This window comes from Neofelis nebulosa, chromosome 2 (genome assembly GCF_028018385.1).
Source record: "Neofelis nebulosa isolate mNeoNeb1 chromosome 2, mNeoNeb1.pri, whole genome shotgun sequence".
NCBI classification, from domain to species: domain Eukaryota; kingdom Metazoa; phylum Chordata; class Mammalia; order Carnivora; family Felidae; genus Neofelis; species Neofelis nebulosa.
This window is the reverse complement of record NC_080783.1, coordinates 94,935,835-94,961,740: the sequence shown is the minus strand read 5'-3', so window position 1 is coordinate 94,961,740 and position 25,906 is coordinate 94,935,835. Positions and strand designations below refer to the sequence as shown.

The 25,906-nt window shown below is 35.6% G+C and overlaps 1 protein-coding gene across 16 annotated transcripts in view; it reads left to right on the top strand.

Annotated features, from left to right (window-relative positions):
* Window positions 1-25,906, top strand: part of R3HDM1 (R3H domain containing 1) — a 205,662-nt gene that overhangs the window by 117,567 nt on the left and 62,189 nt on the right. For 12 of the 16 annotated variants that reach the window (XM_058715440.1, XM_058715448.1, XM_058715445.1 and 9 more), the window contains 4 exons: window positions 188-339; window positions 4,160-4,261; window positions 6,495-6,785; window positions 14,176-14,299. In XM_058715440.1, the coding sequence (XP_058571423.1) occupies window positions 188-339; window positions 4,160-4,261; window positions 6,495-6,785; window positions 14,176-14,299 (669 nt within the window). The remainder of the gene's footprint in view (window positions 1-187; window positions 340-4,159; window positions 4,262-6,494; window positions 6,786-14,175; window positions 14,300-25,906) is intronic. The other 4 variants (XM_058715446.1, XM_058715453.1, XM_058715444.1 and 1 more) reach the window with 3 other exon arrangements.

The following is a 25,906-nucleotide window of genomic DNA, read 5'->3' as shown; positions in this document are numbered from 1 at the left end:
GACTATTAAAATAGGCTCAGGTAAGGTCACACTTTGTTTCCTCTGCTAAAATCTTTTGGTCTTCAGAAACTTGGCTTTGGGATTTTGAGTAAGGATTATAGACCTGTGTTACAGATTGTTCATAGAAATGACCTATGTTCGGTCTCAACTGTAAATGGTTTTTTTCCCTCCTCTTATAATTTTTCAGGTCAGCCCTTCATAAACCCAGATGGAAGTCCAGTTGTGTATAATCCTCCTATGACTCAACAACCTGTTAGAACCCAAGTGCCTGGACCTCCACAGCCACCTCTGCCACCCCCACCACCTCAACAACAAGCAGCTAATCACATTTTCTCACAGGTGCACATATCCATGATTACATAATGCTAAGTTCACCTCCCTTTATATATTTGGGTTTAAACTCACTAATTATAATTATAATTGGGCTAGCCCAAGTATCTCTTAGAACTTTAATATTCTGCACCAGTGATGTCCTGCTCCCTGTTTGTAGGAAGAGAGGTTAACTTCACAGGATTTTCAGCTAATAAATACAGAATATATATTGGAAAGAAGGAAATTTCGTATCTCATGAGCCTATGTGGTGAGTATGTTCTCCGTATTCTACAACAGCAAGAGATGGACAAAAGGAATAAAAACAAAACTCAGATTATCCCAGTGAGCTAATAAGTAAGTTGTTCTAAGGTTCAACAGATCAAGAAGATAGAAGAAACTTAAGTTGCTCAAGTTCGGCAAGGTACTTTGCATCCCACCTATTCTACAAAAGAGGGAGGCAAAAACATTCTGAATTAGAATTCACAGAAGCACTCTTAATAGTATCTTGAATTTGTAGAAATGTTTAAAGTTTGCACATACACTTTCACATTCTGGCTATTCCCATATAGATGTATTATTCATCCTTGGGGAACTTGATTATCCCAGTGTAAACTCATTTACTTTTGTTCTTTTAAAGGTTGTATAACATATCAAAGACAGCTTGTACAGTTAGTTACACCTCTTTTTCTCCATAAGACTATCTAAATATTCCACTGGTGAGAACTTGTAGAATACTTTCTTATGAAAGAAGTATGGAGATAAACTTGAACTAGGGAAATTTCATTAATTTTATTGGCAAGTTATATCGTTTGTGTAGTGCAAGGGTAAAGAATATATGAGCAGTGGTAATGTCATCAAATACTTTCAAAGTTTTGTAAATAATTGTGCCTCTGGCAATTAAGACTCCTAATATTGGGCAAGGTGGTTTACATAAAGTAGGATTTCTAGGTGTTTGATGTGCTTTTAAGACATACAAATCTGTGGGGGCACCTGGGTGGCTCAGTCGGTTGGGCGACCGACTTCGGCTCAGGTCATGATCTCACAGTCCGTGAGTTCGAGCCCTGCATCGGGCTCTGTGCTGACAGCTCAGAGCCTGGAGCCTGTTTCAGATTCTGTGTCTCCCTCTCTCTCACCCTCCCCCGTTCATGCTCTCTCTCTGTCTCAAAAATAAAGAAACGTAAAAAAGAAATTTTTTTAAAAACCAAACATACAAATCTGTGAAGAGGAAGTTGCCTAAAAACTGTTTCCAAAGACTCCCATATCCACTTCCCAACCCCATTTGATTAAAAATGCACAGGTACACATTAGAATATGTAAAACGCCCTCCCTGGCCTTCTCTGCGTTGCCTTCATTCAGTTAGGTCCTGAAGTATTTCTCTTTCATCTTGTTGTCAGTTGCCTATGCCTTGCTACGTATTTCACCAGGAGCTTTATAAGACTGATTTTCATTTCATTCAGTGGAAATAGTATTTGTCTGGTGGCTTCAAAAAAGTCTAAGGATTCATCTATGATTATATATTTCAGATTATTATCTCTTAGAGATAATTTTGTATGATTTAGATATGAGAATATCCTAAATAAAGGTGTAGGTAGCTTAGTTTAGAAATAGAGCCTAGGGGCACCTGGGTGGCTCAGTTGGTTGAGGGTCTGACTTTGGCTTATGTCAGTGATCTCATGGTTTGTGAGTTCGAGCCCCACATCGGGCTCTCTGCTATCAGCAAGGAACCCGCTACAGATCCTGTCCCCCTCTCCCTGTCCTCCCACCCTATTTGCTCTCTTTCTCTCAAAAAAAATAAACATTTTAAAAAAGGAATAGAGCTTTAATGGACTATAATTTGAAATCTCAGGATATGCATCAAACTTCGTGGTTGATTGTCCTGGTGTTGCTTCAGGGTTTCAGGTAATTCATCATCAGATACCAAAATAGAGAATTGATGAACAAATGATACTCAGTAACTACTTTCTTTCTGCACTGAGATAATCCATCCATGAAGTTTCAAATAACCAAACAAAATAATAGTATGATTTCCAAAGCCTTCAGATGGGCTGCATTTCTCAAAACCAGTCACTTTTAAGTGGATATTGTTTTGCAGCCATTTGCAATTTAAGTAGGAAAAGGAAGAGCTAAGGCTTTTCCTTTTCTAAGTGGTGTCAGAATTTCACTTTGAACAACGAGTCTTCCCGCCCACATTTGTCTCATTACCACTTGACACTCTCAGAGACATTAATTCATACCACTGGTGCTCATCGGACTCCTCTTTCTTTTATCTTACAGCCGACTAAAGCTTTTGTTTCATCTGACACTTACATAGTAGGTCAAGATGTCTGGAAGAAAGTTACGTCTTAATGGTTGTCTGACTTAATAACACATTGAATAGCCTGTGCTTGGAAGTTCTAAAACCACTGCACCTCATTTAGTGTGATATGTGCTGTCATCTGCTAGGAAGCTTGCTAATTTCTAGTGAAGAGATTAGTGAGGAACCAGTGGCTCTATAGATCCTTCAGTTTTTACCTTGTTTAGTACTTTTGCTTTAGTTCTAGATCTTTTGTGAGATTCTATTTTTTTCATTTTTTAGAAACTATTGTGTTGATTTTGTGGGGGAAGTGTAACTCACCATACACATCTGAGTTGTCATAAGACTTTCCCCTTATTTAGATTATTTCCTTGGGAAGCTTATTCAGTTCGCTTATTTTACATTTTCAAAGTATTCTTTTAGGAAATACTGTCCAGACAGAGATTCATGTGTATACATTTTAAGCAAAAGTGAGAGTTTTCGTTAGATAAAATGACCTGGGTTCCTCCAGTGCTTGCTTACATGGCTGTCTACAGGTCACTTATCTTAGTCTGACTGTCACCTATATAACATGGATTATGAGAGTCGTTAAGCCAGTATGTGTATTACCCTTTTGTAATCAACTATCTAATAAAAATATAAGACTGGGAAACTAAGTCAGATGCCACTGTTAGCCTGCGGATGGCCAGCTGTACTCCTTAAGGTTTGAAATGATTAAAACATTGTTCATTTTCTATAATGTCTGTTTTTGAGTGTCCCTGGGAAACATAAAACTTATCCTTATTTTTCTGAAATGCAGAAGTATATCATTAGTGAAAAAATTTCAGGTCACTAGTTTTTCAGCTCCACATGGCATCTACTCTCTCAACCAAAATTTGTAGTTGCAAGACAAATGTGTTTATCTTCCTTGTGTAAAAGAGATAAGTTTATGTGTGTACATGTGCCTGTATGTATGTGTGTGCTGTTCTTTAGGCTGTTACTCTTAGTGGCACCCACAACATATTGTACTTTAAAAACTGCTAAAATTAAAAAAGTAAATAAATTTTTTAAAGTGAAAATTGTTAGAATTCAGGCCCTATGGTCCCAAAAGAGTATTTAATCATGCCTTATCAGATAGTAATTGGCATAGATACTATGTTAAGTTTTCATTGTCTGATAATGAATGAAGTTTTTCTTTATTTAGTTTTATAATGCTAAATAGAACAGCCCCTCCATCAAACCAGGAAGTAAGAATGAGTGGTTTTGTTTTTACTGACTTAACCTAGGAGTTTGGGTTAGATAATAGGATTTGAAATGTCTAAATTACCTGTTTCTATGAATCTAATAAATATTTTTATGAAAAAAATTATATATTAAAACATAGGTATGTTTTTTAAATTTTTTACTGTGTAGAGTTTCTTCATTTAGCATTGTTTTTGTTGTTTCCTATTATTGTTGTTTAAGATCACTTTATAAATATAGTTTAAGCTCTTGCCAAAAAAGTGTCCATTTTATGCAATTCTTGTAACATTTTATTCTGACATTAACATTGTTTGCCAACCTGTTATTCCTTAGCCTGTTCGTCCTCTGCAGTCCTCTTCACAGCCTGTTCAGTACTCTACAGCCCCTTACCCATCCCCGCTCCTGCCAGTCTCACCCACCCAGCAATACTCCGTGGTACTATATCTCTATTCACCTCCTGCATTGTTTCTGTGGGTGGATGTGTGATGGATGCTCATGAATGTGATTAATGTGATACGATCTTTTGTGACTATTTAAAGTCCTAGACACATATACTGAAAAAGTGTTTCTAACTTGTATTAGAAATAATTTACTGTCTACTGTAGAATATTTGTTATATTGACTTATTACAGTGATTATATAAATCCCAATTTTTTCCTGCTTTTCCACAATGAAATGATTTTCAGGTTGACAATTCTAGTCCTAAGATGGTTTAGCTACTTTTCTCCTTGAGATCAGTGCAATCTGTGCAATCTTGGAGTGGCAGCCTTCATCTGGGTTTAAGGCTTTCTGTTCTTTCCCCAGTACATAGGTCCCGTAGACTTATCCCAGTTATTAGGGTGAATTGGAGCTTATGATTACATAAGACATTCTTCTAAGTATATTCCCAAGAAGATCTCTAATTTAATCTTTGACTTTAATGAATGGTACCTTCTTCAATCCAAAGTATGCCCTAAATTCTACCTCTCAGAGTTTACAAGCACCAGGGCCATGTGTTCTCTCTGTGACCTTCTATAGTTACTAAGTATATGAGACAACAATGTAAAAGTTGGAATGGAATTCCTGCCTAGGGCCTAACATGAAATGAGTATTCAATAAATGTTACTTCCCTTCCCTTAAAATGAGTCTCCCTAAACAGCCTAATAGACTTTTCCCGGTGGTGCTGTTATTTTTTGAATATATGGCATCATATTTTGACACTACTTTTTAGGTTAAATTACAAGCTATGTCTTAAAATCACTTGACATTTTGTAGAAACGTTTTCTTATATTGAGAGTGTTTTTGCGTTGAGCTGGGGGCAACCTTATTTACCAGCATTGGCTGTGAATGATTTTCAAAAATCACTTCCAATCTGAAAAAATAAAATTTTGCCAGCATTGAGAAGATCAAAAGTATCAATGAACATAACATAAAAGCCTCAAAAATGTTTTGAAAAATGGCAGATTGTTGGAATAAGAAAATGACTTTTTTTCAAGACGACTCTGATGGTGGTGTATAGTTAAAATATTTGGCCAGATTACTGTGTAATTACAACTAATAGGTATATTTTAGTACATTTTTCCCTTTTGAAACTATTCATTGAATTAGGCTAATAATGCTAGAGTGTGTCAGAGCAAGCATAAAACCATGTATTTCCAGTCATTAAATCAGGTACCCCTTTTCAGTTCCCTGTCTTTTCCATAGCTGTAATGTACTTTGCAAAAACCAGCAGACTAGAAATTGCAGATGTGTCGACTTTGATCTGACAACTCAGTTGCCACAATTTTTTTTAAGTAACTTTTTCCAAAATTCTCCTCTTAACAAAATGTGGTATATATTGTTGCCAATCTCTGGCTCTTTGGGAGCAAGGGGATGCCATTTTAACCCCATTTTTGTCATTTCAATGATATTATCTAGACTAGTCAGAACTGGTCCTTAGGCTGTTGAGTGAGAGAAAACATTTGTCAGATGGCATGTACATTATAAACCTCTCTTGGCTGGACATGATTGCCTGCTCACCAAGTAGCAAAAGCAATAGGAAATTCATCTCGATTACATTTGTCAACATCTGACTTTAGGAAGAGACTGAAAAACCCTAGAGAAGAATAGAATTTATGGCCAAATTATTTTTGAGAGATTAGAAGACTGGGGTGGATTTTATGCATTTTTTTTTCATTTGTGCTAGTATTTTCAACAGGTGTGATAAGATAAACAGAAGTGCCTAGAACCAGAATCTTGCCTTTTAGGAAAAGGGGTAGAATAATTAGTACTGTGCCTTGTTAGTTACCCGGTCCTTGAAGTCCTTTGAGAAGATGTTAATTTATAATATAAGTATGTCCAGTTTTCACTTCACACATCCTTATGTGTCTTTAATCATCATTTAAATAAGTGTCTTTTCATTTTTTTGTGTGAAATGTTTTTACACCCTACTCTTCTGCATGCTTTGCAATCCATTAGATCTACTTTAAAAGTAATTTATTAATGACAGCATTATAATACTCCTACTTTCCTGCCTTAGAGTTCTAATTTTATTGAAGCTGTTCTATTAAATCAAATCTGTTATAGATACATGATACCCATACTACTGCAGTTCATCTTCAAATACATGAAGTATTTTTTTTTTTTAGAAGTTTGGTTTACGTGTGTATGGAAGGCTTACTGATTTCTGACTTTACCCTTTTTTTTTTAGCAGGACAACCTTGGGTCTCAGTTTAGCCACATGAGTCTTGCCCGCCAGCCATCTGCAGATGGTTCTGACCCTCATGCCACCATGTTCCAGTCCACTGTTGTTCTTCAGTCCCCACAGCAGTCTGGTTATATCATGACGGCAGCCCCTCCACCACCACCGCCACCACCACCTCCTCCCCCTCCTCTGCCACCTGGGCAGCCAGTCCCTTCTGCTGGCTATGCTGCCTCTGGCCATCCTGTCAGCCAGCCTGTGCTTCAGCAGCAGGGATATATTCAGCAGCCCTCACCACAGGTACGTCGCTTTCTCACCTTTTAACCTTAGAGAGCTTACTTTTTATTTCACATGGAGAGAATCTGTGAGAATGTGTACATAAACAAAGCTGGCCATCATCTTCCCTTCTCAGCCACATAACTAGTAGATACTTCAGTTAGATAAAGTATGTCACTTCTGAGTTTCCTTTTGACTGATAGATTTGTTTTAATTAGCTTACAAGAAACACAATAAGGTAGGTACACCATAAAAATAAACTGATGTGTTCAGGTCGGTTTGGGGAGAATTAACATCATAATACTATCAAAGCTTTCAATGCAGGAACATGTTATCTGTCTACATTTACATGAATATTCCTTAATTTTTCCCAACAGTATTTTGTAGTTTTAATTATACAAGTACTGCATATATTTTATTAAATATATCTCTAAGTATGTAATGTTTTTTAATGATATTTTAAAGGAGATTATTTTAAAATTTCATTTTCTGTTCATCATTTGCTAGTATGTAGAAATAAAGTTGATTTTTGTGCATTTATCTTAAATCCTGTGGACTTTCTAAATTTAATTATTCTAGTACTTTTTTACAGACTGCTTAGGATTTTCTATATTGAAGACCATTTCTACATATATTATCCTTTCCAATATATATGCCTTTTATTCCTCTGTCTTGCCTTATTGTATTGTCTATGAGCTCTGATGTTGAATATACACACAACATAACAGGGGGAAGTAAATTCCCTAGAATTCATTTATTAACTTAAGGCTAGGTTTTGAAAGTATATATTCTTCCTTGTTCCCAGTCTTAGGGGAAAGCATTCTGTCTTTCATCATTAACTGTGATATTATCTGTGGGGTTTTTGCCCTCTATGAGGTTGAGGAAATTCTCTTAGTTTGTTGAGAGTTTTTACCATGAATTGAGTATTAAGTCTTATAAAATGTCTTTTTCTTTGTTGAAATGATCATGTGATTTTTTTTTTCTCCACTTCACTCTCTTAATACAGTGAATTATTCTGACTGACTTCTGAATGTTAAGTTAAGCTTTTATTTCAGGAACATACTCCCACTTGGTCATGATATAACATCTTTTTATATATCACTGGATTCATTCGACTTTTCTTATGGATTTTTGCATGAATGTTCATAATGGATATGGGTCTATGGTTTGCTTATAATGTCTTTTTCAGGTTATAGTATCAGGATGGCACTGATACTGGCCTCAAAATGAATTAGATATTATTGCCTCCTTAATTTCCTAAAGCACTTTGTGTAGGACTCTTCTCTTCTTAAATGTTTGCTAGAATTCACTGATGCATCCATCTGGATCTGGAGTTATTTTGTGGAGAAGATTCTAAAATTACAAATTCAGTTTTTTAGTAGATACAGAGCTAATCCAATTTTCTATTTCTTTTTGGATCAGATTTCATAGTTTGTATAATTTAATTATATTGTCAAATTTATTGGCAAACAGTTGCTCATAATATCCACCTTATAATTTTAGTATCTTGAAGATCTTTAATGGTATCACCTATGTAATTCTTAATGTTGGTAATTTCATTCTTCTCTCTTCTTTGTGTCTTATTTACTTAAGAGATTTATCAATTCCATCAATGTTTTTAGAAAACCAATTAGAGTTTTAGGGCACCTGGGTGGCTCAGTCAGTTAAGCGTTCTCTTGATTTCAGTTCAGGTCATGATCTCTCTCCAGCTCAGGCATGCATATTCATATTCTCTCTCTCTCTCTCTCTCTCTCTCTCCCCCTCTCCCTCCCTCCCCACCTTCCTTAAACAATAAAAAAAAATAAAAAACCAATTTAGGGTTTCATTAATTTTATTATCCATTTTCTGTTTTAGCTACTTCTGCCTTTACCATTATTTTCTTCCTTCCACTTATTTTAAGGGTTTATTTGCTCTTTTGTTTCTGGCTTTTTAAGGCGGAAGCATAGATCACTGATTTTTTATTGTTCTTCCTTTCTAAGTTTTTTTGTGTTATAAATTTCCCTCTAAAGCACCATTTTAGCTGCAATTCATAAAACTGGATATGTTGTGTTTTTGTTATTTCACTCAAAATCTCTCTCTCTTTTTTGTATGTGACTTTTTTGACCCATGATTTGTCTAGAAGTGTGTTATTTAATGTCCAAATATTTGGGGCTTTCTTTCTTTTTTTTTTTTTTTTTTTAATTTTTTTTAATGTTTATTTTATTATTTTTGAGACAGAGAGAGACAGAGCATGAACGGGGGAGGGGCAGAGAGAGAGGGAGACACAGAATCGGAAGCAGGCTCCAGGCTCTGGGCCATCAGCCCAGAGCCTGATGCGGGGCTCGAACTCACGGACCGCGAGATCGTGACCTGAGCCGAAGTCGGACGCTTAACCGACCGAGCCACCCAGGCGCCCCTAAATATTTGGGGCTTTCTAAATACCTTACTGTTTTGATTTCTGTTTTAATTTCATGTGGTCAGAGAACCTACTCTAAGATTTGTTTTGGAATCTCTTGAGTCTTCTTTTATTTCCCAGTATGTAGTCTTTTGGGGGCAAGATCCATGTGCACTTGAAAGCATTTGTATTCTATCATTTTAGTGTTTATGATTTTTTTGGTTTGTTTTGAGGTAAAGTTCACATAATATAAAATTAACTATTTTAAAGTGAACACTTCACTGACATTTAGTGCATATACAGTGTTTTGCAACTATCACCTCTCTCTAGTTCCAAAACATTTTTATTTTCATCACCCCAAAAGAAAACTCTATATTCATTAAGCAGTTATTACCCATTTGACCTATCCCTCAGCCCTTGGAACCACCAATCTGCATTCTGTCTCTAAGGATTTACCTATTCTGGATACTTCATATTAATGGAATCATGCCATATTGTTACCTTTTGTGTCTGGCTTTTTTAACTTAACACAGTGTTTGAGGGTTAATCCATGTTGTAGCATGTATCAGTACCTCATTCCTTCTTAGGTCTGGATAATATGCCATTGTTTGTATATACCACCGTTTGTTCATTTTTCAACCATTAATGGGTTTGGGATGTTTCTACCCTTTGCACATTGTGAATAGTGCTGTTATGAACATGGAGGTACGTGTATTTGTTCAAGTATCTGTTCTCATTTATTTGGGTATATACCTAGGAATAAAATTGCTGAATTATATGGTAATTCTGTGTTTAATTTTTTGAGGAATCACCAGGCTTTCTATGGTGTCATTTTATATTCCTATCTGCAATGTATTGAGGTTCCAGTTTTTCCACATTTTGGCAGTAACACTTATTATTTACCTTTTAAAAAATTATTATTATCCTAGCCATCCTTTGGGTGTGAATCCTAGCCATCCTTTGGGTGTGAAATAGATATCTCGTTCTGGTTTTGACTTGTATTTCCCTAATGATTGGTTAATCATTTGTTCATACGCTTGTTGGCCATTATCTGTCTCCTTTGGAGAAATGTCTGTCGTAAGTCCTTTGCCATTTTTTTCAGGAGATTGTCTTTTTGTTGAGTTGTAAGAGTTCCTTATATATTCTGTATACTAGACCCTTATCAGGTGTGTGATTTGCAAAGATGTTCACCATTCTGTAGTTGTCCTTTGACTTTTTGATAACGTCCTTAATTAGTTATCAAAACTTTAATTTTGATGAAATCCACTTTATCCTTTTTTTTTTTTTTTTTCATTTTACTGCTGATACTTTTAATATCATATCTAAGAATCCATTGCCAAATCCAAGGTCATGAAGATTTTATCCCTGTTTTCTTTTAAGAGTTTCATGGTCTTGGGCACCTGAGTGGCTCAGTGGGATTAGTGTTCGAGTTCAGCTCAGGCCATGATCTCACACTTTGTGAGTTTGAGTCCTGTGTCAGGCTTTCTGCTGTCGCTGTCAGAGCCTGCCTTGGATCCTCTGTCCCCATGTCTGCCTCTCCCCTGCTCACACACACACTCTTTCTCTCTCTCTGTCTCTCAAAAATAAACATTAAAAAAAAAAAAGTTTTATGGTCTTTAGCTCCAATAGGTAGATCTTTTATCCATTAGAGTTAATTTTTGCGTATGATAATGAGGTGTAAGAGTCCCAACGTCATTCTTTTGTGTGTATTTGTTTGTTCTGGTATCATTTATTGAAGACCCTGTTCTTTTCCCATTGAATGGTGTTGGTACTCTGGTTTATTGGTATCAAATAAACTCTTACTTTTGCTATTCTGTGTTTCTACCTTTATGCCAGTACTGCACTATTTTATTACTATACCTTTGTGGTAAGTTTTAAAATCAGGAAATGTGAGTCCTCCATCTTTCTTTTTCTTCTTCCTTTCTTTCTTTTTTTTTTTTTTAAAGAGACAGAAAGAGCAAGCAGGGGAGGGGCAGAGAGGGAGAGAAAGAACCCCAAGCAGGCTTCCCGCTGTCAACGCGAAGCCAGATGCAGGGCCTGAATTCACAAACCGCTAGATCATGACCTGAGCCATAACCGAGAGTTGGACATTTAACCAACTGAGCCACCCAGGCACCCCAACTTTGTCCTTTTTTAAGATTGCTTTGGCTACTGGGCTATGTGGCTTATGGTTCCATATAAATATGATGTTTGGTTTTTTCACTTCTGCAAGACACCATGGGAATTTTGATAGAGATTGCATTGAATCTGTGGATTGCTTTGGATATTATTGTAGCTTAATACTAAATCTTCCAATCTTAATGAACATGGGGTATCTTTCCATTAATTTAGCTTATCTTAATCTCTTTCATTTTTTACTTTTTTTTTTTTTTTTTGCATTTATTATCCTCTAAGTATCAGTTGAGTCAGTGTTGTTGGTTAGATTCTTTTAGATCTTTTGTCCAGTTCTGTCAATAAGTGATAGTGGTTGGGGTACCTGGGCGGCTCAGTCAGTTAAGTGTCTGACTTTGGCGCCCTCCATGGGGCTCTGTGCTGACAGCTCAGAGCCTGGAACCTGCTTCAGATTCTGTGTCTCTCTCTCTGCCCTCCCCCACTCACACTCTGTCTGTGTCTCTGTCTCTCAAAAACAAATGAACATTAAAAAAAAATTTTTTTTTAATTAAGTGATAGTGGATTGGTCTATGTCTCCCTTACATTCTGCCAGTTTTGTATAGTGTTGGAACCTATAGTAAGCAATGAAATGTTTTTCTCTCTTAAAACCTATTTTATCTGACAAATCTAGTGACTTCAGCATTCTTTTGATGAACATTTAAATGGTATCTTTTTTTATCTTATTTGCACGCTCGATATTTTTTTTTTAATTTTTTTAATGTTTATTTATTTTTGAGAGGCAGAGAGACTGAGCACAAGCAGGGGAGGAACAGAGAGAGATGGAGACACAGAATCCAAAGCAGGCTCCAGGCTCTGAGCTGTCAGCCCAGAGCCCAATCTGGGGCTCGAATTCATGATCTGTGAGATCATGACCTGAGCCGAAATGGGACACTCAACTGACTGAGCCACCTAGGCACCCTTGAATGCTCAGTATTTAAAGTCTATCTTTTGCATATAGTGTATAGTTCATCTTTTCTGTCCTATCCAGTCTCATTGGAGTGTCTGGTCCTTTTATCTTTAGTATGTCTATTGACATGGCTAAATGCAGGGATACCACAATGCTATTTGTTTTCCATTTGTTTTATCTCTGTTTTATTCCTATATCCTTCCTTTCCTGCCTTTTGTATTATTTGAATTCTTTTAGTATTACATTTGATTTTTCCTTTGTCCTTTTTTTCTTTTGCCTTAAACAATGTCTGTTTTTTAAGTTTATATACTTATTTTGAGAGAGAGAGAGAGAGAGAGAGAACGCGCGCATATGCATGCACGTTCACTCATACAAGCAGGGTAGGGGCAGAAAGAGAGGGAGAATCCCAAGCAGGATCCACTCTCTTAGTACAGAGCCTGACACGGGGCTCACACTCACAAAACCATGAGATCGTGACCTGAGCTGAAATCAAGAGTCAGGTGCTTAACCAACTGAGTCACCCAGGCACCCCAGTGATATCCTTTTTAATTAAGGGGGAGAAAAGAATATACTGTTATTTATATACATACATATACTGAAAAGTATAATGATGGATTAAGATCTGAAATCAGGAAAACCTATTGTTCGCTGATACCTCCAGGAACAGTTAAGGGACCACATGTGTATTGTATCTAATGTTTCAGAATCAGAAGAATGTTATAGTAAATTTAGGAGATTCTTGGCTTATAACTGATATAGAAATTATGTACTCCAGCTGGTTTCCAGATGAAATGGGCATTCTTTAAGATGTCTACAGGTGTCTCTTGGAGAAATAATCCAATTGGAAGAGCAGAACCTGAAAGAGCTTATGAAGCTACTAAAGTTAATTTACCACATATTTCTACATCACTGAATTAATTGTTTATTCCTTATTCCAAACTAGGTCAGATTAAGAGAAATGCACAACTAGTATAAATAGCTCCAGAAGGAGGTGCACCTAGTTGGCTCAGTTGGTTAAGTGTCCACCTTTGGCTCAGGTCGTGATCTTATGGTTCATGGGTTCGAGCTGCCCATCAGGCTCTGTGCTGACAGCTCAGAGCCTGGAGCCTGCTTCAGATTCTGTGTCTCCCTCTCTCTCTCTGCCCCTTCCCTGTCTGCATGCACATGCTCTCTCTCTTTCTCTCTCTCCCAAAAATAAATAAAGATTAAAAAAAAATTTTTTAAATAGCACCAGAAGTAAATATAATCAAGCTAGTCTTACTGTTTTTACCCCCAGCTTTATTAAGGTATAATTGACAAATAGGATTTGTATTGGCATTTTAATTTACATTAGAAATATGAGAAAAATTAAAAAATGGAACCAGCGCAACTGTGTATTAGTGGGGGAATAGATAAACTGACTAATTTATACAATGATTGCAGTTCATATATCAAATTGGATGAGCTAGCAGTATATGTTTCAACCAAGAGAAGTCTCAAAAAAGAATGTTAATTGCAAAATAATTTGCATGGAGTTGTATATAGTACAGTAGTATAATGTAAATTTTTTAGATCCTCAACAATTTTCTGTATGGATAACAGATATACATATATAGTAGAGGTTCCAAAACATTTATAACAAAGATACACACCAACTATGGGATAATGGTTTTTCTGTTGAATATAGGACAAAAGAATGCTAGAGTAAGCCTTTAGCTATTTTAATAGTGTTTGGTTTTATAAAACAGAGAAAGAAATCGGAAACAAATATGGCCAAAAAATTTAAACCTACTAAATGTAATTGCCAGGTATATTGGTAGGTATCTTTTGTTATGTATCCTGTATGCTTGAAATTTTTAAAAATTTTTTCACATAAATGTAAAAGCTAAGAAAATGTATTTTTGGGTAGTAATAGAATTATTACTCATTACATTCTGTTGTTCCTCAGAGAAAACATTTCTTTGCAAGTGAAACTGATTTTTCTTCCTCAACACTCATCCTAGATGCCAGCCTGTTACTGTGCTCCAGGCCACTATCACTCTGGTCAACCTCAGTATCGCCCAATCCCTTCTGTCCATTACAATTCACATCTAAACCAACCACTGCCACAGCCTGCACAGCAGACAGGTGAGTAATATTTCTGAGGCCATGATTTCTTAGCTATGGATATTGCTTTTTTCATTCTGCTTTATTTCAGTGTTACTATTATGATGTTAACCACACTCCATCTATCAAGGGTCTCAGACATGGGCATATGAATATGCAAACCAGTGAGATTAAGAGTGGGCAAATCTTAGCACCTGCCAGAAAATGACACTGTCAGGTTTATATGCTGACGTGTACAGAACCACAAACCATAATGTGAAGACTATACCATGCCAAGCAAAGTGGTGAGCAGCTTCCTATTACTCACTGCCATTGTAGTGAAGCCTCCTTTGCAGCCTGATAATCCACCTCTGTTAACAACAAAAGACAGACTCGGCAAGCTAAGATACCTCCTGAACAGCTAACTAGAAGCAAGAATCAAAGTGACCTAACTGTGAGAATCTAGCCTGGTGAAAATATTTTGATGTCTCGGACTCACTGTGCCTTTAAAAGGAATGATGTTCTAAAACATCTTTTTTGTGTTTTGTTTTTCAGTATGCCGGTTGTATAGTGAAAGGTATTTTTAAACCAAATGCAATCTAATACTAAGAATATCAAATATATTAAAACTGAAAAGATCCTTTTCCTTTTGCCCCTCTCAAATTTTCTTTAATCTTTCTGTGAAAACAACTGTGACTTCAGTATAAAAAACTATCTTTACTGAATTCATTTCTTTCTGTGCTTCCCACCTAGATTTGTGATTCTGCCCCAGATGTGTAATAAGGTACTTTTTAGCCTTTCATCACTCTAGTGTAGAAGTGGTATGTTTCTTGGCATCTTTGAGACTGTATTAGCTGGTTGTCACTGTCAGAGGCTCTCAGGCTACATCAGCGTGAGTCACTGAGGCCACATAACCCTCCACTTAGGCAGTTTCTTGCTCTTGATATTATGTGCCACTCTTAAGGGGAACCGCAGTTTTAGGAGAAGGACGCCTACACAGGGCAATCTGATGAGAAGTGTCTGTGCTTCTCCTCATTCATGCACTCTTCAGTGATCATTGTGACTCACCAACTTCCTTAACCAGTTAGGATTGTTACTTATCATTCCTGTGGGGGAGCTGCCAGGTTTTTAATCCTTTGCTCCTAGGAGTTGTCTTAGACTTAGTGTTAGGTCTTTCTTTTTTTGTTTTACTAGCCCTGTATTGTATGTGTGACAAATGTTCTTCTGAAGGATGTTGAATGCAAGCATTAGTCATTTTAGCCAACTTCTGTCTTAATTATGACTCCGTTTAATTCAAGTTTTCCTGAAGTTTATAGTACAATCCACTTCAAATAATATAAACTAATACATGCCCTAATTTTGAAAGTCATCAAAAGTTATTCTTTATAGATGGGAGCATTCATCGTGACACCATTCATTCATTAGTTTTAAATACATTGTTGTTCTAATAGAAATTATTTTGTGAGTTTTCCTGGGCTACAGTGACTAACTTTTCATATTGTTTCTCTTTTGATTCTTTTCTTCCAAAATTATAATACAGATTACAGCTAATGTCATAACAAAAAAGAAATTTACCTTCAGTCTCTGCATTCCAATATCTTGTGTGTGACTAATAAGTTTCATACAGCCTATTAATGAGGCATGCAAAGATCCTTTACTCCATGTTTATATGAATTTACAAGTTTCGTTCTTTTCCATGGCTAAATTTTTATTCCTCTCCATTGTCAAACTGCCTACAGAATTGAAACTTTTAATCACAGGTTGGACCAATGTGGTTTTACAAATGCATCTCAGGAAAAATTTTCCCACTAAATGGAGAACAGCTGAATATGCCACTCCTCGCAATTGAGGGCCAAAATATCTATGTGACAGACAGTACGTGTTTTATACTCAGTGATATTTTCATTGTGGATTTTTCCTAATGCTAGTTAAGGTGAGAAGGAGGGAAACAGAGTACATCTGTATAGTACAGGCACAGAAAAACTGTTTTTGTGAACAGTTTTTAAATGTTGTGTTTGACTCTTAAAGTTACCATAATGTAACATGTTATAGAATCTGTTCTTCCAATTATTTTATGTACTATCATCTCAGTTTATACCTTAAGTTAGTTGAATATCATTTCAGTTTGAAGAAAAAAAGAAATCCTCAAATCATCCTTATCTGAAAGGGAAGGAAATTTGTTATGCTAATAAGTACAAGAGCAAATCCCTCTTTAAAGAAAAGTTCAGTAGTGCCAGTGGCAAGTATTGTGTTGGTAATTATAACCTTTTTGTGGAATTAGTAGGATTTGAACTACTAAAAAACTCAAAATGGAAAGATTTTTTTTGTAGTTAGTTAATGGTTATTTTTTGTTAAATCTTACAGAAAAGTGTGCATGTATGTTTGTGTGTGTCCTAATAGAAAAGTAAAATGCATTGGGAAATGAACAAGGCAATTTTTTCTGTTTTTTTAACACAGTTATAGCAATTTATGTCTCAGTAATTAACATTTTTTTATATACACATTATACTTTCTGGATTTCATTCTTTTATTCTTTTCCTTATATTTCCCTATGTACATTCCACCATCCCAATCTGATTAAAATTAGAAATAATTTATTACATCTCTTACCTTTTTGTTTCTTGCCAAACAACATTTAGTCAAGCAGCATATTATTTTCTTGTATTACATAAAAGGGTAAAACTATTCAACCAAATAATGAAAACACTAATAGATTAGTAACAGTTTTTCTGCACTGGAGCACAATAAATAAGTAATCTTTAAATTAAATATTCATAAACCAGGGGATATGGCAAGAAAAAATGTAAAACTTTCTGCTCTTTTCCCTTTTGGGGGCAGGAAGGTGGTTGGGGAGATATCTCAAGGATAAAATGCTTTGGTCTTCCATCCATGGGAGTGCCAGAGGTCCACAATAGTTGTTAATCTCCTTAACAACAAACCTCCCATCTATTATGAGACTTGAATTGAAAATAGTATTATCATTATTGTTGGGGAATGAATATATATATATATCTTGTGTTATGAATCTGAAACTGTCACGGTCATTCAAAACAAGGTTAAGTCAACCCCAATCAGCAGAAGCAGAAGAAATTCTGGCTACATAAGGCATTTCAGACAGTGCATTGTATAGTATGAAAGAAAACAAAATAGGAATAAAATCCTGTTAGCCTCATTCATTTTTAACTGGTATTAGGTCTATCACTTAAAGCTTCTGGGTTTCATTTTACTTACTGGCAAAGTAAGGGAGTTTTGCTGTATTGTCTGTTGAAGCCTCTGTGAACTCTAAAATTCCATGATACTGTGTTTCTAGCTTATGTGAGTCATTTCTAGTTGAGGAAGGTGAAATATTGGAGGATTGGTTTGTAGTAGCTTAGTGACTTACTGTCAAAAACGAGTCACACAAGCAACTATTTCAAAAGAAATGGTTACTTGCCAGTTGTAATAATAAAGATTCATTATCTTAACTGTTTATCATAAAGTTTACGGTTCGAGTACTATAAAGTATACTGCATATAAGGAACTTGATATAAAGAAACTGTTCCTGCACATAGTAGTTACAGCAAAGATTTTGGGTTTATGGATCCCTGGCTGTTTTCTGTGTAGCTGCTTTCATTCTTATGACTCATTTGAAAAGTTTGCAGCTTTACCATATATGTTTAATATTTTGCAATAATTGGCCTTGTTCCTGAGCTGTTGGATTCGGGGCCGTAGCACTGTCTGAGAGGTTTACATTTCTCACAGTGAACCGGTCTCTTTTTCAGCTGCTTCCTGGCTTCTTTTTACTCAGGTTTCCACTGCTCTTTTCTTTTTTCTTTTTTTAATGCTGTATTAAGGTATTAATATTTGCTTATATTTTCCATTATGCCTTTTAATCATGCATCATACTTAGACATAGGGATTTAAATTTAAATGACAACCTTGACTTAATGTAATTTACTTTTTAAAAATTTGTGAAAGCTATTGCTTTAATTTCTTTTCCAAAGCAGATTTGAATGGCAGATTCAGTTTGCTTTATAGCTTTTCTTAAAAGGCTAATGTCTTGAGCATGCCAAACTCATTAGCAATAGTCGAGTACATCTCTTTCTCTACTGCTACATAACTTTTAAGGAATATTAGTGTGCATTAATGCATGCCATCTAATGGACCTAAGACACCTAAAAGCATCTAAAACTACATATGGGTGCTGACCAGGGATATAATTCAATTTTTTTCCAAACTGTGATATCGCATGTGTGTGGAAAACAGAATAACTCTGTAAAATGAAATGTCATTTTAGTTTTGCAGCCAGTTGATAAATTCAAAGAATATCAATGCATTATATTGTCAGTGTTAGCTTTTCAAGTAACGCAGAACCATGTGGTTTCAATTAAGCTTCATTACCAGTAGACTATGGTAGGGTCCTGATGAACCACACCATAGAAGGAACATTTTAGGATAAACAGTCTGTAACATGCAGAGAATATTGGCAGCATTGCAGAGTACAGATTTAAAAGTAACTTGGTGTAAAAAGCAGGCAAGGAAGAAATGGACATATTGGATAAGCACAGGAGGGCTGATATTAACAAGGGATTTCTCTGTGTAAAATAGGGACTTTGGTACAAAGTTAGTTTCTTTTTTGGCATCTTTTGACTCACATAATAGGAATTTTATATATTGTTACTTTTTGATGGCCCTGGTTATCCTTGTTTTTTTCATTGATTCTATGAGCATTTCTTAGTATTGTGTGACCAACACAGATTCAGACAATTGTATAATACCTACAAATCCACCTATTTCCCTTTTCCCTTCTCCATTAACCTGCCGCCACTGAAATCTGGAGCCAAAAGTATCTGGTAAGTACCCATAGATTTCCTTGAGTTGTACAGATTCTTTCATAGGATCGTCATTTAAATAGCCATGAGCTATAACCTATGGGGCTGTTTTTATTAGATTCTTTTTTGTGTGTTCGTATTTGTGTTTATTTAATCACAGAAATAGTGGAGCAGAAGGTGGTAAAGGAAAAAGAATAGTGAAGGTGTGCTGGCAATTGTGTCTTCTTCTAAATTCACCTAAGAGGCTTTCAGTTGAAGACCCACCAAACAAACGTAAGACAGACCAAGATCACAAACTTGAGGTTTTGATGATTTGGAAACAGTTCATCTAAATTATATTGTGGATATCTAGGTACAGATTAGAGTTGGCAAAATGGCTTATCAAAAAAAAAAAAAAAACCTAAATCTACTCTCACAGTGCTTCTGCCGTATGGGGTTATTAGTCTTGAAAAACTTAAGTGAAATGACCTTAGATTTAGGGCTATTGTGAATAACCAGTTCTTCGGTTCTTTTTATTATCTTTCCCATTATGTCTGATTCATATTACTAAGAATGCTTTCCTTTAATGCAAATACTGTTCACGTCACCTGCACAAAATAAAACTAGTCTGTTAAAGCCTGTGCAATACTTTTCTGCTGAGCACTGTGTTTCCTTCTTGCTCTCTTCTCTGTTGAAGTGAAAGAGAGTTAAAAATAGAATATTCTTTGGAGCCCTCCAGGGAAGTGCCTAAGCCATCAATTTATATTGTCCTAGTTCTCTTTGCTTGCAAAATTGATTGTGCTTTCCTCTGAAAGTGCTGGAAGAAATGGGATAATATTGCAGCAGTGCAGTCCTTTAACAAAGGAGAATGACAGTGTTAAATAACACCTATGTTGAGATCTGGTTGTTTATTCTGTTGTTGGTTATCACTTATATTGGCATTGCTTGCTTTACAAAATACATGCTTTCCCACAATATTGACACAAATTTCTATAGATGATATATAGATCCTGTTTTCCTCTGACTTCCACGTTAAACATAGAAAAATCACAGGAAAAAATTTTTTTAATTTTTGATACATTGAAACACTTTTTATTAAAGAATAATTTAGGTGTAGCCAAGTTGGTGATATATGGAGTGTTAGAATACTAGAAACACTCTTCTCTTAGACTTTTTTTTTTCTTCCAAGGTTTTAAGTTACAGCTAATTAATATACAGTGCAGTATTAGTTTCAGGTGTAGATGTTAGTGATTCACCACTTACATCCAACACTCAGTGCTCATCACAACCAGTGCCCTCCTTAATACCCATCACCTATTTTTTTTAATTTATTTATTTATCTCTACATCTAATGTGGGACTTGAACTCATGATGCCAAGATCAAGAATCTCATGTTCTTCCTACTGAGCCAGCTGTGTGCCCCTACCCATCACCTGTTTAACCCATCTCCCCTACCACCTCCCCTCCAGTAACCTAATGGTACTTTTCATTATCGAAGAAGCTACTTCCTCTTTCCCAGTCTTCAATTTTCTCCCTCTTTTCAAAATCATTGCATTTTTTTCCTCATACTTGACAGTCTTCAAACTATATACTATTGAAACTATCAGAACTATGTCCTTTCCCTTCCTTTTGTCTGAATAATTAGATGATGAACCTAAACCACAGTGCCACTTCTCTACTAAGTGCCACTCTGTAACTGTTGATGCTCAGCAGCCTGAGATTCCTTTGTTTAAACACAAGTTCAGAGGAATTTGTGAGCAACTTGAACAGTTCTTTTAGATGTAAATTTTATTTACCAAGTGTGCATAAAGTGAGGCATACCTGTGATTAGATGATTCTTTATGTTATATTGCTAATAAAATAGTAATGATTTTGTCTTGCATAGGCAATGGTAACATTCTTTGATTAGTAGAATGATGTGGATTTTTGTTTATTTGTTTTCTGTGCTTTCCAACTATGTCTAGTTTTCCTTGTGGTTGTAGTAACTTCATCCATCATAGATCCCATGGTCTTTGGCCATCCATAAAGTCAAGTCATCTTTTTGCAACTTCTGATTTCCTCGTCTTTAGAGAGTATACTCAAAGGATTTTATACAACTAGCTGCCAAGTTGTGGTTTGTGGTTTGTCATTACTGGAATGAATGGGCAAACATCTCACTGTGACTTCTAGAAAAACCTTCAGGGACCTGTCCAGATTGCCAGTACAATTCCCCTCCTTTTAACATGAAATGTTAAATGTTCCCCCCCACCCCCGCCTTTTTTTTTAAGTGATGCTAGACTTCGATTCCTCAGGTCCTGGCAACTTCCTATCCAGTGTGGTTCACACCTGCTGGCTTTTCCTACCTCAAATATAAAAATGAATGTAAAGCTACTGAGTGTATGGAAGAGAATCATTGCTTCACAGTAACTTAAGACTTCACCCATGATATAGCACATGCCTCTTTGTACACAGGTGTCCGAAGTTAGAGCTCCCTTTGCCCCACTGGGTGTAAAGTCTGACTTCTTGGCAAAGCAACTCAACTTTGCAGAGAAGAGCCAGATTATGAAATTTCTACTAAAAAAATCCTAAGTGGCTTCATCTGGGATATGGGAACAGAGTAGTACATTTTGAGCAAAGTCAGCCTTTGAAGCAAAATAGCAAAGCTAAACCCCAACAAGGAATATTGAAGACTAGCCTGAAAAATACTCAGGTTGAGAGACACAAACCAAGGGACATGAGCCTGAAATATTTGAGCCTCCTTTTCCTCTTCTCAACTGTTTCTTATATGTGTGGGATCTAATTATAATAGGCAAGGAAGTGTTATCTTGAAATATAAGAGGTCACAAACCACACCCCTTGAGAGTAATGGGCAAAACAAGTGAAGGAGACCCCCTCCCAGGGGAGAGGACATTATGGGCTGATTGTATAAACTCTTTTAAGATATGGTCTTTTTTTTTTAATTTTTTTTTTTTTAACGTTTATTTATTTTTGAGACAGAGAGAGACAGAGCATGAACGGAGGAGGGTCAGAGAGAGAGAGGGAGACACAGAATCTGAAACAGGCTCCAGGTTCTGAGCAGTCAGCACAGAGCCCAACGCGGGGCTCGAACTCACGGACCGCGAGATCGTGACCTGAGCCGAAGTCAGACGCTTAACCGACTGAGCCACCCAGGCGCCCCAGATATGGTCTTTTTTAACCCCAAGTTCCTATAACTGCCATCTGGACTAACTGTTCAACAACTTTTCACTCTGATTCCTGTTTTGGATAACCACATTTATACTTAAAAATAATCTTCAAATGAAAAAGTCCTAGTTAATTGACTATTTGCAATCATTCTTTTTTTTCCTATAATTAAATTTATCTTGAGACTTAAGTATCTTAACCTACAGTAAAAGTCTTCATTAGCCAAAATTCTCAGAAAATGGAAGGAGCCTAGGTTTTCAGTGTTCTGCTTATTGTAATACTCTTTCTATCTCAGCGTTTGTCCCTGAGAAAAGGAAAGTTTAGAATCAGAATAGTATGTGCAAACCCCGTTTGGCAAGGTGTGAACCTCTCTGTGCTTTTGTTTCTTCATCTCAAAAAATAAGGGTGATAATTATACCTATTCATGAGATTGTGAGCACTAAATGAGTTAGCAAGTATAAAGTACTTAGAACAGTGCCCAAAACCTAATAAATGTCATGTCAATGTTAGCTCCTGATGTTATTTTGTGGTGTCATCCAAAAAAATGACAATTATGCAGTATTCTAAATGAAGAGGCATAGGAATTTTGGGCTAAATTTGTGTTTGGTCTGAATTTCAGAATGGCCATGGGAAACTAACATAGTTTGTTCTGACATATTGAGGTCTTTTTGTTTTGTTGACTTCTTAACACATGCCTTTTCCTTAAAGTACGATAGAGAGTTCAGATCAGTTGATTTCTTTTCTAATCCTCTGATTGTTAACTTGAGGTCTAAGTATCTTGTAAGAACATTTACTTAGATACTTCCTTCCCATAGTTTTTTAGAAATTTCTGTTGACCTTATCCATAGCTATGGAAAAGCTTTTGAAACAGTATGTGCCATTTCTATATCTAATGTAAGTGGATATGTGTATTTATATCTGTTCACAGAAATAAGGCTACCTATACATACAAGTAAATGGTAATTATCTATGAGTAATTGTTTTATGAAAATGATGTTTTTCCATAGTGGCTTTTTCCTTTTTCATATTTTCCAAATGTTCTACCATGAAAACCTATTGCATAATCAAATAAGGCTTTTTTTAGATATATTTTAAGTGTGCAGATTTATTCAGAAATATTCAAATGAAACCTTCATTTCAAGCTTTACATATTAAATATAAACTAAAACATTTCTGTGTTCTTCCTTATCAAGTAAGCACCTTGAGGTTAATGACATGAAATCTGCATTTCAGCTGCAGTACAGTTTCTAAGGAGAGGATTAATGAGTGACCCATGAATTCGTGAATCCGCTGAGGTGATTTGTAATCACAGGGTCCGATTTCATTTTAATGAAATGGCAGTTAAATACATTTAACCTTATTTTAAACGCATTACCTTAAAATTTAAGTTCAGCTTTTGCTTTCAGAGCCATTTGATAGATGTGGACAGTGAAAAACGCTATTCTCAGTCAGCCTGTCAGCACACATAGTAAGCCTCTGGTTTCATGTAGAAGCATATATTATTTTGATTCTATTATGTTAAGAATATGTTTTCCTCTGTTGTCTATTCAGTAAGTATAAATATTGAGTGCCCATTTACTGGCTTAACTGTGTGATAGCTGATACGGGTTTTCTTTGTTTTTAATACGGAAGAGTGTTAAAGTTTCTAACCTTATTAAAAAAGCACACCATTTTATTGTTTTTTAAGGTATGCACAAACAATGAGAGAACAGTTAAAAAGAACAATTTTAGATATTACCTGTGGATTTTTTTTTTTTAAGTATAATTAGCATTCAGTGTTACTGGTGTTGGGTATGTAATATAATTCAACAATTCTGTTCATCAAAATACCTATACTCCTAATCCCCTTCACTTATTTCATCCATCCCAGCAACCACCTCCCTCTCATAACCATGTATTTATTCTATTTAAGTCTGTTTTTTTGTATTAATCTTTTTTCCTGTGTGTTCCTTTGTTTTGTTTCCTAAGTTCCATTAGGAAAATCATAATAGTATCTGTCTTTCTCTCACTGACTTATTTCACTTAGCATTATACCCTCTAGGTATATCCATGTTATAGCAAATAGCAAGATTTCATTATTTTTGTATGGCTGAGTAATATTCCATTGTGTATATATATGATCCCACATTTTCTTTATCCATTTATCAGTCATTGGACACTTGAATTGCCTCCATATCTTGGCTATTGTAAATAATTCAGCTGTAAACCTAGGGGTGCATATATCTTTTTGAATTAATGTTTTCCTTTTCTTTGGGTAAGTAGTATAATTGCTGGATCATACAGTAATTCTGTTTTTAATTTTTTGAAGAACCTCCATACCGTTTTCCACAGTGGCTGCACCAGTTAGCATTCCTCCCAACAGTGCACAAGGGTTCCTTTCTCTCTACATTCTCACCAACGCTTATTATTTCCTGTGTTTTTGATTTTAGCCATTCTGACAGGTGTAAGGTGATATCTCATTGTGGTTTTGATTTGCATTTCCCCGATGATAAGTGATGATGAGCATCTTTTCATGTGTCTGTTGGCCGTCTGGATATCTTCTTTGGAGAAATGTCTATTCACATCCTCTGCCATTTTTTAATTGGATTATTTGAGGGGGATTGTTGTTGACTTGTATAAGTTCTTTATATATTTTGGGTATTAACTCCTTATCAGATATATCATTTGCAAATATCTTCTCCCACTCAGTAAGTTGCCTTGTTTCATTGATGGTTTCCTTTGCTGTGCAGAAGATTTTTATTTTGGTGTAGTCCCGGTAGTTTAATTTTGCTATTGTTTGTCTTGCCCAAAGAGACATATCTAAAAAAATGTTTCTTTTTTTTTTCAATTATTTTATTTTATTTTATTTTAGAGAGGGAGTGCAAGCACGAAGGGGAGAGAGAAACCCAGTCGGGCTCCATACTCAGCATAGAACCTGACATAGGGCTCAATCCCACAACCATGAGACCATGACCTGACCAGAATCAAGAATCAGACACTAAATCCACTTAACCACCCAGACACCCCTAAAAAAATGTTTCTAAGATCTGTATCAGAGAAGAAACTACTGCCTGTGGGAGTGATTGGCTGGCTCAGTCAGTAGAGCATGTGACTCTTGATCTTGGGATTATGAATTTGAGCCCCACGTTGAGGGTAATTTACTTTTTTAAAATAAATTTATTTTTTAAATAAATAATTTAAAAAATTATTTAAAATTTTTTTTAATTTAATATTTAAAATTAGTATTTAAATATTAAATATTAAATTAAAATATTTAATATTTAAATTTTTAATATTTAAAAATAATTTAAAATAAATTTATTTTAAAAAATTAAATTACTGCATACATATTTATTTTCCTAGGATTCTTATTTCAGGTCACATATTTAGGTCTCTAATTCATTTACAGTTTATTTTTATATGTGGTGTAAGAAAATGGTCCTGTTTCATTCTTTTGCATGTAGTTGCCCTGTTTTCCCAGGACCATTTGTTGAAGAGAGTGTCTTTTTCTTATTGTATGTTCTTGTCTCTGTCATACATTAACTGACCATATAAATATGGATTTATTTCTGGGCTTTCTATTGTGCTATTGATCCATGTGTCTGTTTTTGTGCCAGTACCATTCTGTTTTGATTACTACAAGTTTGTACTGTAGTTTGAAATCTAGGAATGTTCTGTTTGAAGATTGCTTTGGCTGTTTGGGGACTTTTGTGGTTCT